At 38.1% G+C, this 15,446-nt stretch overlaps 1 protein-coding gene across 3 annotated transcripts in view; it reads left to right on the forward strand.

The window, feature by feature from the left end:
* The window catches only part of GRAMD1C (GRAM domain containing 1C), a 173,307-nt gene that overhangs the window by 151,629 nt on the left and 6,232 nt on the right, over positions 1-15,446 (forward strand). For all 3 annotated transcript variants that reach the window (XM_069069900.1, XM_069069897.1, XM_069069898.1), the window contains 5 exons: positions 5,582-5,700; positions 10,053-10,195; positions 10,675-10,778; positions 12,371-12,550; positions 13,889-13,946. In XM_069069900.1, the coding sequence (XP_068926001.1) occupies positions 5,582-5,700; positions 10,053-10,195; positions 10,675-10,778; positions 12,371-12,550; positions 13,889-13,946 (604 nt within the window). The remainder of the gene's footprint in view (positions 1-5,581; positions 5,701-10,052; positions 10,196-10,674; positions 10,779-12,370; positions 12,551-13,888; positions 13,947-15,446) is intronic.

Below are 15,446 nucleotides of genomic sequence, written 5' to 3' on the forward strand. Positions count from 1 at the left end.
TTGACAAAAACTGCTGGGAAAACTGGAATATAGTATGGCAGAAACTGGGCATAGACCATTATTAAACACCATATACCAAAATCAAGTCTAAATGGGTGCATGATCTAGGTATAAAGGTTGATACTGTAAGCAATCTTGGAAAACAAGAAATAGTTTACCTGTCAGATTTGTGGAGAGGGGAAGACTTTATGAATAAATAAGAATTAGCATTATAAAATGCAAAATGGATAATTTTTATTACATTAAATTGAAAAGCTTCTGTACAAACAAAGCCAATGTAACCAAGATTAAGAGGGAGGTGGGAAATTGGGAAAGAATTTTTACAACCTATATCTCTGATAAAGGACTCAATTCCTTTTTTTTTCAGATTTCTCTGATGTAAGTGCAGTATAATTTTTTTATTATTTTTTTCAAATGCTTTATTAACTTCTGATTTACATCATCCATTTCCGCCAAATTTTGAGTTACAAATTTTCTCCCCGCTTTTCCCCTACCCGCCGCCCCAAAATAGCAGTCCCACAGTATCCCCTCTTCCAATCTGCTCTCTCCCATATTTTCTTCCATAATACCCCTTTTGACTTTTCCAGTGGATCTCTATGCCCCAGTGCCTGTATATCTTATTTCCCAATTACATGTAAAATATTATTAATAATAGTATATATGTATATATACATATATATTTGAATATTTGATTTTAAAACTTTGAATTCCAGATTCATTCCCTTCCTCCCTTGTTACCCACCCTTGCTGGGAAGATAAGCAGTTCAGTATAGGCTGTACATGTGTGGCTAATGCAAAACAACAACATAGTAGATATACTGTAAAAGACTGACTATATTTCCCTCCCTCCTATCCCACCTCCCACTTGTTCTATTCTCTACTTTGATCCTGTCCCTCTTCAAAAGTGGGTGCTTCCAACTTCCCTCCCTCCCAGGCCTGCCCTCCCTTCCATCATCCCCCCTCTCATCCCTTTCCCCCCCTACTCTCCTGGAGGGTGAGATAACCTATTTAGTGTGTATTTCATTCCCTCCTCAAGCCAAATTCAATGGAAATAAGGTTGACCCATTCCCTTTTACCTTCCTATTCTTCCCCTCCATTGTAACCATTTTCTCTTGCCTCTTCTATATGAGATAGTTTACCCCATTCTGTCTCTCCCCACCTCTTCTCATTATATTCCTCTCTCACCTCTTAATTTCACCTTTTAAGTATCATCCCTTCCTGTTAAATTGGTCCTATGCCCTCTATCTATGTATACCTGTAGACATATATACACACATTCACATATGTATTCATATGCCCATATACCCTCATATATATATATATATATATGTCTATTCCCTTTAACTACTGAGAAAAGTTTCATAAGTTACAATTATTGTTTTTCCATGTAGGAATGTTAATAGTTCAACTTTGATAAGTTCCTTATGATTTCTTTTCCCTGTTTACCTTCTCATGCTTCTCTTGCTTCTTGTATCTGAATGTAAAATTTTCTATTCAACTCTGGTTTTTTCATCAAGAATGCTTGAAAGTCCTCTATTCCAGTGAATGACCATATTTTCCCCTGAAACATGATACTCAGTTTTGCTGGGTAGGTGACTCTTGGTTTTAATCCCAGCTCCTTTGCCCTCCGGAATATCATATTCCAAGCCCTTCAATCCCTCAGTGTAGAAGCTGCCAGATCCTGTGTTATCCTGATTGTGTTTCCACAATATTCAAATTGTTTCTTCCTGGCTGCTTGCAATCTTCTCTCCTTGATCTGGGAATTCTGGAACCTGGCTATAATATTTCTAGGAGTTTTCTTTTTGGGATCTTTTTCAGGAAGTGATCAGTGGATTCTTTCAACCTCCTCTGGTTCTAAAACATCAGGGCAGTTTTCTTTGAGAACTTCCTGGAGGATGCTTTCTAGGTTCTTACTTTGATCATGGCTTTCAGGTAGTCCAGTAATTTTAAATTATCTCTCCTTGACCTATTTACCAGGTCAGTGGTTTTTCCATTGAGATATTTCACATTGCCTTCTTTCATTTGTTTGGATCTATTTAACAGCATCTTGATTTCTCATAAAGTCATTAGCTTCCATTTGCTCCAGTCTAATTCTGAAGCAATGATTCTCCTTATTGAGCTTTTGAGATTCTTTTTCCATCTGGCAAATTCGGCTTTTTAAGGCATTCCTCTCCTCATTGCCCTTTTGAGCCTCTTTTGCCATTTGAGTTAGTCTGTTTTTTAAGGTGTTATTTTCCTCAGTCAGGCTTTTGACTCTCATTTCATAATTTTCTTGCATTGTTCTCATTTCTCTTCCCAATTTTTCCTCCACTTCTCTTATCTGCTTCTTAAGGTCCTCTATGGTCTGTAACCAGCTCGTATTTTCCTTTGAAGCTTTTGGTGCAGGAGTTCTGACTTCACTGTCTTCCTCTTGTTCCATGATTTGCTCCTTTTTGTCCCCAAAATAGGAGTCTAATGTTGGAATCTTCTGTCTGCTTTGTTTCCTTTGCCTGGTGATGTCACCCCTCAGTCACTTGACCCCTGGGCTTTTTGCCACAGTAGGACTCTGCCACCAGATAAGGCAGCTTTCGTCCCAAACGCTGGGGTTTTCTTAGCTGCCTGAGGTATTAGATGGGTGCCCCCTCTGAGGTCTTCACATGCTCTGGCAAGCTGGACGCATACCCCAGGACCTCCACCCTAGACTGCAATCCAGATCCAAGAAGGTTAAAGCAAGAGCGATTACCCTCAGACTGGTGCTTGGTCCCCCTACACTGTGCAGGCCGGGAGCTGAAGCCACCACGTGGTGCTGGCTGGCTGTGCTAGCATCTCAGCGGCTTCTCGCCCCAGGGGTAAAAGCCCACGCACTCCCACTTACTGGGTTCCAAAGTCTAGACTGCACAGACCTCTCACTTTGTCCTTAGCATCTCTGTGTTGATAAATCTGGAAACGGCCACAGCTGCTGCTGATCTGGAGTCGCTCTGGCCCGTGGCTGTTCAGGCCCACCCTGGGGCTAAAGCCTTGGGGTGGGGCTGTGCTCGCCTCCCAGAGCCCTGTGCTGGCTGATTCATGCCGGCCTGCCAGGCTGTCCTCAGCGGGAGGTTAGCTTCTCTGTGTCATTTTGTGGGTTCTGCAGCTCCAAAGTTTATTCAGAGTCCCCTTTTTACATGGATTGGGGAAGGTGGAAGCCGGAGCAGCAGGGAGGTCTAAAGGACTCATTTGTAAAATATACATAGAATTGAGTCAAATCTATAAGAATACAAGTCATTCCCCAGTTGATAAATGGTCAAAGGATATGAACAGGCAGTTTTCAGAGAAAGAAATCAAAGTTATAAATTGTTCTTACCTTTGGACCCAGTGATCCCAACACTAAGCATGAACTCCAGAAGGGTTGAAAATAGAAAGAAAGGTCTCACATTTGCCACAATATTCATAGCCACATGTCTTGTGGTAGCAAAAAAAAAAAAATAGATGGCCATTGATTGAAGAATGGATGAAAAAATTGTGGTATAATTACCATATAGTGAGAAGTGAACACGAGAGATACATGGAAATACTTTATGATGCAGAATAATATACATAGGGACTATTATAAGGAAATTAAAATAACATTGGCTGAACTTGGATTAAGGGTAATGACTAGTATTGGTTTCTGAGGGCGGATGATGAAATATATCAACTTCCTCTTTGTAGAGGGGTGAAGGATGATGGGGACCAAATGTACATACACTCTGTCAGACATGATCTGACACTAGTTAACTAGTCACCAGGCATTTGTTTTAAGTGCTTCTTCTGTACCAGCCATAGTGCCAAGGATATAAAGAAAGCCAAAACCAACTCCTTCAAGGACTTTACATCCTAACGGGGAGACAACACGTAAATAACTAGGCACATAGAAGATGCGTGTATAGAACCCGCGAAAGACCATCTCAGTGGAGGTGTGTGGGGACTAGGAATGCCTCCTACGAAGGGCTGGATTTGAGCTAAATTTTGAAGAAAGCCAGGGAAGCTAATAGGCAGAGGTGAGGGGAAGAACATTCAAGTCACTGCAAAGGTAAAGATATGGTAGAGGGAATGTTTGAGTTGCTGCAAGTAAGGCAGTGTAACTGGACCTTAGAGCATGTGAAGGGGAGTAAAGTTTAAGAGGACTGGGAAAATTGGAAGGAGTCAGATGATGAAGAGCTTTACAAGCCAAATAGAAGAGTTTATATTTGCTTTTGGAGGTAATAGAGAGCCACTGGACCTCCCTGGGCAGGGGGTGGTGACTTCGGCATTTGCTTTAGAAAAAATGATCTTGATAGCTAAGCAGAAGATGGATTGGAATAGCGACAGACACCCTTTGGCGGGAAGACCAGTTAGAAAGTTATTGTACTAGTCAAGGCAGAATGTGACGATAAGGCCCTGAAGAAGGTTTGCAGCTATGTGAGTAATGTGAAGGGAATGCATATAAGAGTTGTTGAAGATAGAAATCCTAAGACTTGGCAAATAATGGGATGTGTGGGTTGAGTGAGAAGAGCTGAGGTAACTTTGAGTTATTAACCAGTGTTACTAAGGGATGATGGTACCCTGGACAGTAATAGGGAAGTTCTATATTACTTGGTTCACTGAATTGCTTTTACTTGTTACATGGGAGGGTACTAATGGGTGGGAAAGAAGGGGAGCTAGGACAAAGATTTTGGTATATGGCTGTAATATTTAAAAAACCTCAAAAGGCATCAATAAAACTTTTTCTGTTTAAAGTGTTCTTATTTTTATTTACTTCATTTTTTGTTACATTTTGAGTTGTCTCTCTCTCTCTCTCTCCCCCTCCCAACCCCACATGAAAGAAGGTCAACATTTCTCTCATATATGTGTGTATATATATATACACACACACATACACATATGTATGTAACCATACAATAAATACACGTTCACATATCATTCCTTTTTGTGGAGGTGGATGGCATTTTCCTTCATAACTCCTTCATAATTCATTTGAATGATCATATTACTCAGAATAACAGTCATTCACAAGTATTTTTTGAACATTTGTCACTGTGTACAACATTTTCTTGGTTCTGCTCATTTCACTGCATTACTTCATGTAAGTCCATATTTTTCTAAAACCAACCTGTTCATCATTTCTCATAATATAATAGTAGTCTATCATAGTCATAAACCACAGCTTATTTAGCCATTCCCCAATTGATAGGCATTCCCTTACTTTCTAGTTCTTTGCCACCACAAAGAGAATATAAATATTTTTAGAACATACAAGTTCTTTTCCTTTTTCCCTGATCACCTTGAATAAACAGACCTAATAACGGTGTTGCTGGGTCAAAGGATATATATAGATTTAAGACTCTTTGGCCATAATTCCGAATTACTCTCCAAAATGGTTGAAAAATTTTTATAGAAAGCCAGTCAATAAATATCTATTAAATGCCTACTCTGTCCCAAGCAATTTTACATTTGTTAAATGCAAAGCTTATAAAGCAAATAGAAAGTTAGTAACAGTCATCAGAATAATATTTTTAAATTGTAAAACAATTTTGATTCAGTTTTGAAGTTTTGTAATACATATTTCTGAATCTATCTAATTATACATATTTTCTATGTTTAGATGTAGTTTCTACCCCTTGGAATGTTGAAACTGGTGGTGATCAGCTAAGAACTATGACATACACTATAGTTCTCAACAATCCACTTACTGGGAAGTTCACTTCAGCCACTGAAAAGCAGGTATAGTATGGCTGATTGTACAATATTGCTTTTTTTTTTTTTGGAGGGGGGGAAGTCAGGTCAATTGGGGTTAAGTCACTTGTTCAAGGTCACAAAGCTAGTAAGTATTAAGTGTCTGAGGCCAGATTTGAACTCAGGTCCTCCTGACTCAAGGGCCAGTGCTCTATTCACTGCATACCAAACTGCCATGATTGTGCAGTATTTCAAGAGAATTATGGGTATAGAGAAGTCGTTAGATATTGTGCTGTGAACATCTATGGTAAATCACCAACTTTTGGAACCATTTAGCTCTAAGAATTCTCAATGCACCTTGAATGTAGAATGTCATATTTGCTGTTAGATGCTGTTGCCATCAGTGGTTTTCCTTAATTCTTTTTAAAAATTGTAGTAGGGAGGTGGTATTAAGAAAAAATGTTTGTCATGTAAAAACAAAAGGCAACATAGTAGGAGTTTAAAAATTGCTTGTTGATTAAGATTAAGTGTTTAATTCATAGAGTTCCAGGATTCAACCGTACTTTAAAAATTAAATAAACTAGGTAACTGCAGTTTATATTGTATTTAAATGATGTATAATTCATAGATAATTCTAAATTCAGTTAATTTTATAATTCCAGTATATATCAGGGGTACTCTAGAGGCCCCAAGGGATTTTGATAACAAAAATAATGTTATTACTACTACTAATAACAGTAATAAGCATGTATATAACTCCAGGGTTTCCAAAGTACTTTATAAATATTTTCTCATTTGATACAACAATCCTGGGTGGTTGTTATTCAGTTGTTTCAGTCATGAATGATTCTTTGTGACTCCATTTGGAGTTTTCTTGGCACATACTGTCATGGTTTGACATTTCCTTCTTCAGCTCTGTAAAGGCACGCAGAAGCAGCTTTCCAGAGGACTGCTGCTTTGAACAGCTTTTTAAGGTTCTGATCACACAGTATAGTGAACTTTCTAATTATTCAATAACAAATCAGAGCAAAACTTTCACAGAAAATCAAGGTACATGGGGCGGCCAGGTGGCGCAGTGAGTAAGAGTGCCGGCCCCAGAGTCAGGAGACCTGGGATTGGTTCTGGGCACAGATATTTAACACCCACACAAAAATAACTGGCCATGTAACCTTGGGCAAGTTACTTAACCCCGATTGCTTTAAAAAAAAGAAAAAAAATCAAGGTACAGCATTCACAATGTTACAGCTTATCACAGAAAATCAAAATATAGCATTCACCATGTCACAACTCAACAACTTATTGCTAAAATGGCCACATAGTTTTCACCAAAGTGGTCACATAGTTTTGAACAAAGTACAATCATTTAGTAACTCAATCATTCAGTCACCTCCTTAAGGGACACAAAGTACAAAAGGTCAAAGTCCTCCACCCATGGGGCACAGTAAGTGACAAATCAGTCACTACTCAGTCATCAGTCACTGCCCAGTACCCTCTTAAGGGGTAGTGGAAAATACATAGGCCATCCACACCTCAGTCACAAGCAAGTCATAATTTTATCAGTCACTACTCAGTACCCATGGAGAGGTCTTTCATCTTGACTCGGGGCAGGCTTTCAGTTTCCATGGCTCCTCTTCCATAGACCCAGTTCCCACCTGAATCTAACCAACTGCCACCTGGGTTCAAAGACCAACAGCTTCTAGTTCCTTGTCCAGCTCTCTGTGCAGTTCCTGCTCCATATTGAAGCTCACAGTATCCAGTCCACCTCAGTTCTTCACAGTTTCTGTTCCTGGGAAGAGAAAACTTGACAGACAAAGTACCGACACCACAGTCATGCTTCCTCTGGCAGCTCATCTGGCCCTTGGCAGTCCTCAGCAGCTCAGCTGGCCCTTGGAAGTCCTCAGCAGCTCCAGCTGGCCCTTGGCAGTCCTCAGCAGCTCCAGCTGGCCCTTGGAAGTCCTCAGCAGCTCCAGCTGGCCCTTGGCAGTCCTCAGCAGCTCAACTGGCCCTCAGAAGTCCTCAGCAGCTCCATCTGGCCCTTGGAAGTCCTCAGCAGCTCAGCTGGCCCTTGGCAGTCCTCAGCAGCTCAGCTGGCCCTCAGAAGTCCTCAGCAGCTCAGCTGGCCCTTGGCAGTCCTCAGCAGCTCCAGCTGGCCCTCAGAAGTCTTCAGCAGCTCCATTCTCAAAATGACTTTCTCCATGGACATTCCAGTCCATCAGTGACAGCCTAGGCTTCAGATGCTCGCTGAGAGAAATTCACTCTTTCTCTCTGGCAGCAGCTGCTCTGCCTCCCCAATGCTTATCCCAAGAAGTTCTGACTGTCCAGCTTGTGCTCTTCCTTATATATGATATAGCTCCTCCCTGTTCAGCCCCTTCTTGTCTTGTCAGCAACAGGGATTTATACCTTCTGTTTCTTTAAAAGAGGCTTACTTTGAAACTAGGTACTAAGTACCCATTAGCTTGCCAATACAAAGGGATCTTCAAATTTCATTACTATTACAAGCTCATTTTACAGATAAGGAAACTGAGGCAAACAGGGTTAAGTGACTTGCCCAGGGTTACACAGCTAGCAAGTATATGAGTCCAGCTTTTAACTCAGGAAGGTGAGTTGGATTCCTGACTTCAGGCCCAGCACCCTATCCTTTGTGCCACCTAGATGCTCCACAATCCTGGGAGATAGGTTCTGTTGTTCCCATTTTACAGAGGAGGAAAGTAAGGCAGAAGAGTTTGAGTGACTTGACTAAGGTCACATAGCTAGGAAGTGTCTGAGACTGACTTTGAACTCCTCTTCCAGACTTCAGACCCGTGCTCCATCCACTGCGCCATCTCCCTGCTTCTAAGCTGTCTTTTAAGGATCATAAAATCTTAAGAGTTGGAAGGAACCTTATTGGTTACCCATTCCAACCACTACCTGAAATAGTAGCAGCTGCTAAAGTTGGCAACCCAAGAGAGTGTTGAAAATGTCATAGAGGGTGCTTTCAAGGAGCTAGGTAGCCAGATGCCAGCAATAATAAGGGTGAGACTAGTTGACTTTTCAAAATTAGGTTTGTGTTCCTTAAATTAAATGTTCTTCCTCTGTGACCATCAAGTAAACCAGGTCTTTTCCAGTGGTACTAGAATACTTTGAACTATCTATGCAGAATTAATTGTACAATGTGTGTATTTATCTGCAAATAGAAGAGACCTTTCCAAATTCAAATTAATTCCTGCCATCCTGTCAGTGGTTTTATTTTCCAACAGAAATTTTTATTAAGTGACTTCTCTGTGCTGGGCTTTGAGGATTCAATAAAAAACAATATGGATTTTGCCCACAAATTTTTATAGTCTAGTCTCAGGATATAAGATGTGCACAAATAACTTTAATACAAGTTAGAATGTGATATATGCATTGGGAAGTCAGTGGAAAAAGTCTGTGGGTAACATGCATTTTTTGGTAATTTGGTCATTTTTGTCTTTTTCTCATTGTTAAATATGGGGCAGGGGAAGGGAACTTTGGTCAGTGAATAAGAGCCATGCATAAGAGGTGTGGTTCAGACTAGGAGAGTTTGTCAAACAATTCTTTTCATGAATTGGAGTTTTGAAAACCTAAGCTTGGTAGTCTGAGGTCCGGTTCGGGGAAAAGATATTTTTTCTTTTTTTATTTCAGTTGCCAGAGGGTTAAATTTTGAAAGTAGGGTATTTACTTTCTGAAATTAACTGATTTTTTTTCACTGTCACTGAAACATTTGAGATAATGTAAACAGTTATCTATGTGAAAGATAATTACAATTCAAACTTAGCACTTTAATGTTTATAAAACATTTTACTCGGAAGGCAGATATTATTGGTATTAAGGCATACTTTACAATTGAGGAAACTGAACTCCAGAGTTTAAGTGACTTGCTCCTAGTCATGTAGTTCACGTGAAGTGAGAAACAGGTTTTGAAACCAGCTATTCCTGATTTCAAGGCCAGTACCCTGTCCACCATACAGCAACAGTTATATCATGAAACATAATAAAATGTTTCACAAGAAGACAGTGCAAGTTATTTGGATAGGCCTCATTTTATTGAAATGAATCATCCTTTTTGGAGATGAGTTTGAGTAAGGTTTTTCTGACTATTTGCAAATAGTCAATATCATATATATTCAGTGATTCATGAGACCTGGAAAATGTCTTTTTCAACCTTCATATTATGAAGTATCTTTCTCAGAAACTAATGCACAGTTCTTCACCATCCCTTAACAAATGATTGTTGGAATTTAAAGTTTATTTAAGTATGAGAGTTAGCTCTAGAGTGAGTAGTATTGATATACACACATATATATATATGTAAATATATATACACACGTGTATGTGTGCATATATATGTATGTGTGTATCTAGAAAATGTCCTCTAATTTTATTTTGCTTTATTTTAACAGACACTATATAAAGAAAGTCAGGAAGCACGATTCTACTTGGTAGATTCAGAAGTTCTGACCCATGATGTTCCCTACCATGATTATTTCTACACTTTGAACAGATACTGCATTACTCGTTCTTCAAAACAGAAATGCAGGCTACGGTAAGCCACAGCAGGGGAAAAGTGAAAAATATTAGAGCATTAGACACAGAGGACTAGGCCTTCATGTGCTTTGCCCTGTCATGCCTAATTACTGTATGTATTTTCAACTAATTTATTTCCATTAAGCCTCTTTTAAAAGCTTCTGAGAAACGTGTATTTGATGTTTTGTTTGTTTGTTTTAATGTGTTTATTTTTAGCTTATGAAAAGGGTTAGAGAAATTGAGGAAGCAATGTAACTAGGAAAAAAACTGGTGAAGAAACAATACTGCGTGTTTTTGAAGGTGATAACTATTTTGTCACCGGATTTTCTTAATCTCAGTGGTTCTCTTCGGATACATATTTATGTGTATCTGTAATATAACATGAATTCTGGACACTTTTTATGATAATGCTTATTTGTTAACAGTTATTATTTGTAACTTGTCATAACCCTCTCTACCATTCATTTAATTGTCTTTTATTCCTTTATTCCCTATTAGAGTTTCTTCAGAGTTGAAATATAGAAAACAACCATGGAGCCTCATAAAGTCTTTAATTGAAAAGAACTCTTGGAGCTCATTGGAAGACTATTTCAAACAACTTGGTTTGTACATTATTTGATTTATTTAGTTTGTGAAAATAGTACTTGTTTATATTGCTATTGACAGATTTCTCACTGAGGTGTGGTTGTCATGGTTGAATATAATAAGATTTAGTGGGAATGACTCCCATTGGAATGCTGTCCCCTGCCACTGGTGCCCCACATACCTGAGGTCCCTAAGGGAGCATGTGATTCTCCTCAGATTCTGTTGAGCCCACAACACTCATCATACAGTGGCTATAGATGGAGTCCAATTCTGTAGGTTGTCTGGGGAGGACTAATGTTTGTGTGATGTTTACATGCTTTTAGTCCTCCTTCAGATATATTGGGAAATAATTCATTTAATCATGAAAAATTGATGGTCACTCAATTCAGGATTACGTAAGAGTTTAATATCTAATTTCAGTATTATTTAGATTCAGTTAACCTTGTGACAATTCATTAAACACTAAGCAAAGCACTGTGTTAGGTGATAGACAAAACCCAACATATCACCTGCCTTCAAAGAGCTTACATTCTGCTGGAGTGAGTGGGGAGCAATATGATATGTACATAATATGGGGTGTGAGAGTCAGACACTAACAAAATTTGAGGTGGTAGAGAACACTTTTAGTTGAGGGGATTAGGGAACCTTAATGGAGTTGAGGGGGGCTTATACATTGAATCTTGAAGGAGGGAGTATTCTGAAAGTTAGAGATGAGGAAGGAATGCATTTCAGAAATGTGGGACTGCCTATGTGAATGCTCAGAGGGGAGAGATAGCAAGTTAAGGGGAATGGCTTTTATTCTTGTAAATTTGACTCAGTTCCCCACATATTTTAGAAAGGAGACCTTTATCAGAGAAACATGTTGCAAAGATTTTCCCCCAAAATTTCCTGCTTTTTTTTTCTTCTAATTTTAGCTGCACTGGTTTTAAATTATCCATTTTACCTCTTGTGAACTTCCTTATCTCTTGTTTGATCATGAATTCTTCCCCTATTTATAGATATGACAAATAATTTTTTCTATGCTCCCCTAATTTTCTTATGGTACCACCCTTTATATTTAAATCACATATGAATCTTAAACTTATATTGGTATATGATGTTGGTTTCTCCCAAATTACTTTCGTGTTTGCTGAACAAATAGTGAGTTCCCATCTCAATATCTGGATAACAGAACATCTGTAATCTAATAAGGTGCCATTACTTGAGAAACTTTTTTGTCCATCCAGAACAAGTGGACAGCCTGTTATTTCCATGACTGACTTATGGTTACCTTAATATTTAATATAGCAGTATGGTGAATATATACTAATGATCCCCATTATTTATTGATATAGGTTATTCTTGCTAGAATGATGAAGAATCATTGTGGGGTCATTGCACTCTAAAGCTTTTTATTTAAAGGGAAGGACTTAATCCATTACGTGGGTTCAAACACAAGGAAGAGTTCAAGGAAGTTACCTTATGTTACTTAATGTGCTCTGTGTTATAGACTAAAAAAGGAATTTCTATTGGTTTCAAAGTCCCTTCTCTTGAGTCATAGGTTAGTCCTATAAACTTCCATCTGTTAATAAAAAGAAAAAAACTCTAGGTTCTTCTCTCTCCCTTTCAGAATCAGATCTGTTAATGGAGGAATCTTTGCTAAAGCAGTCTGTTGAAGATCCTGGAAAACCCAGTGGCTTACGGAGAAGGAGACGAACATGTAATCGAAATATGGCAGAAGTGCTTCCCAAACACTCTTCTCCACGCCCCCCAGGGACCATAGGCCTGGACTCCAAGGGAGACATTAAAGGTACATATTCCCTGTTCATAAATCTTCTATGAGGCAAAAGAAACCTCTTGATCTAAGACAACTCCAAAAGATTCATGATGGAAAATGCTGTCCACATCCAGAGAAAGAAGTCTGTAGTCTGAATGCAGATCAAAGCACATTATTTTCTCTCTCTCTTTCTTTCTTTTTCATGGTTTCTCACATTGGTTCTAATTCTTCTTTACAACATGACCTAATGTGAAAATGTGTTTAAAATGAATGTATATGTATAGCCTATATCAGAATTCACATTGTCTTGGGGAGGGGGAGAAAATTTAGAACTCAAAATCTTGTAGAAGTGAATGTTGAAAACTAAAAATAAATATTAAAAAAAAGAACCTCTTGAATATGAGAGAGAAGACTAAAATGTGAGAGGGAAGTGCAGGTTCTACCTTCTCTTTTGTTCTCTGACCTTCAAAAAGTCATTTAATGTCTTTGCTCTTAAATTTCTCCGTTTATTAAAAATATTTTGAGTTGGGATTTAGCAAGGATTCATTTATTTGATAATGTTAATAAAACCCTTGGAGTCCCTTATAAATAGTTCCTGTATAATTAAGTGCAGTTTAACCCTTGTCTGTATTTATTGCCAGGGTTTTATCCTTTTATGCATATTTAAAAGATGAAGGAGGCAGCTAGGTGCACAGTGGATAGAGCATGAGAGACACTTACTAGCTGTGTGACCCTGGGCAAGTCACTTAATTCTGATTGCCTCCCCAGACAAAAAACAACAACAACGAAAAAGATGAGGGCTGCTCCTGAGCTACATTGGGAAATACAAGTTTCTCTTTCAGTAGCCTCCGCCTTCCCTATTTGAACCTTTTCTTCTTGGTAACACCCTATCCTTATTACCCTGTGGAGGGGGCTTCTCCCCCATATCAAAATCTCCTTTTAGTGTGAATGATATTATTAGCTATCTGATCTTACTCTCAGGGTTTATTTGCATTTTAATAGAAGACAAAAAGGCTTAAGTCAAAGGAATGAATCTTATTATGGCATTTGGAAATTCTGTCATCACATTGCTGCAGGTGAAGCAGACATGAAGGTAATAGGAGGGGAGTAAAACTAAGGCCTTTCCAGAGTCCCCAGGGAATCTTAATATGTAGGCACTGGTGACCTGCTGCCTCTATGGGAAGCTCTTGTATATTACATCAAATAACATAACACAAGGATAAAAGATTTGTCATTTTAGTGGTACATAAAAGTAGACCGTATGTACTTTTGTTCATTGTTCATTTAAATATATCGTATATTATTCTGAGAGAGTAAGCTTACAGAATTGATGATGAGCTTTTCTAATGTGGTCTTTCCTATGATCTGTAGGAAGGAAAAGAGAAACTGAAAGCCGTAACATCGTCATTATTGTGGTGATGAGTGTCTTGTAAGTATTGATTGCTTGACCACAGATTGGATCATTTGTGAAGCATGGTCCTGAATGGAGGCACTTTCAGGAGACTTAAAACTGGACTGGGAGGGTATATTTATAAAATAAAATCACCTGACTTCCGTCACCCCTACCTGTAACCACTAATTTTAACATAGCTTTTAGACATTGCAGGAAACACTGTGCTTTAGAAATCAGGTGGTAATACAGCCAACATTTCCTTAGAGACAGTACTAAGAAGCTCCCTGTGCTGTAAGGGAGTTTTGTACATATAGGCTGCTGGATTAGTGATAATCCCACTTACACCTTTTCACACTCTGTTGCCTAGGCAGTCAGGCTAGATCAGGACATTCTACAAGAATATACTCAGTCAGGTTCTATCTTAACAATTTCTGTGGCTTCATTTGTAAGAATCAGTATGAGAGTGACGTAGGTGACATTTTTGTCTATAAATTTTTTTAGCATAGGCTAAAAGAAAGCAAATATGCTGTCAAAGCATCTTGTGTGTGTGTGTGTGTGTGTGTGTACATGTGCATGTAACATAGTTTAGTGTTAAGTATTCTGCCTTCTGTTCCAGATGAAATCAGTATTTATAGGATGGATACTTTTGTCTAAATGAAATTAATTATAACTTAGATAGCAATTAAAACTTATTTTACATGAAAAGCTACTAACAAGCTAAATGTGCCACTTTGATTTATCAACCCTAACATGGCATAAAGACTTGTGAAGTGACCTATTATTATCCACTCACTTGAGAGAACTCAGGCTAGTAGTAGGTTCCACAATTTAAAAGACCTTTGGAGAGGATTTGATGATAATATCAAAAATAAAGGATTAAAAAGTAGGATTGGTAAAGAAAGAAAGATAAAGAAAAGGTAAGAGTTACTATTAGATATGCTTATATTATGTTTAAGTGTTATATAGAGGTTATTTGCCATTTTAGTCAAATTAAATTAATCAAATGAAAGTAAAATGGGATTGAATTACATCACGATTAGATTTAGGATTTTTTTTTAAACCCACAACCCACAATTTCCTCATTGAAGAATTGTTAAATAACAAAATGAATCACTCAGTTGTGGAAACTTGCTTGATTAAAAATCCTTATGTCTGAATACATATTGAAGCATACTTTATTTTCTTTATTTTTCTTAAGATTTTTTTTGGGGAAATCTATGTTTTCTTTCACAACTTGACTGTTATGGAAATGTTTTGCACAACTACACATCAATGACCTATATTGAATTGCTTGCCTTCTCAATGAAGGATCTGGGGAGGAAAGAAGGGAGAGAATTTGGAACTCAAAATTTTAAAAACGAATGTTAAAAATTGCTTTTACATGCAACTGGGGAGAAATAAAATACTAAACCAAAAGTTAAAAGAATAAATTTTTTTAAATCCTTAGAAAAAGAGTAGATCGGTATAATTGGAATTGATAAAACCTATCCAGAGCCAAGGAATAAGATTAAATGTATCCCTAAATTTGTTTTTAGG

The sequence above is a fragment of the Petaurus breviceps genome, unplaced genomic scaffold (assembly GCF_028583685.1).
Source record: "Petaurus breviceps papuanus isolate PSGF00001 unplaced genomic scaffold, PetGlider_PUasm1.0 90792, whole genome shotgun sequence".
NCBI lineage: Eukaryota > Metazoa > Chordata > Mammalia > Diprotodontia > Petauridae > Petaurus > Petaurus breviceps.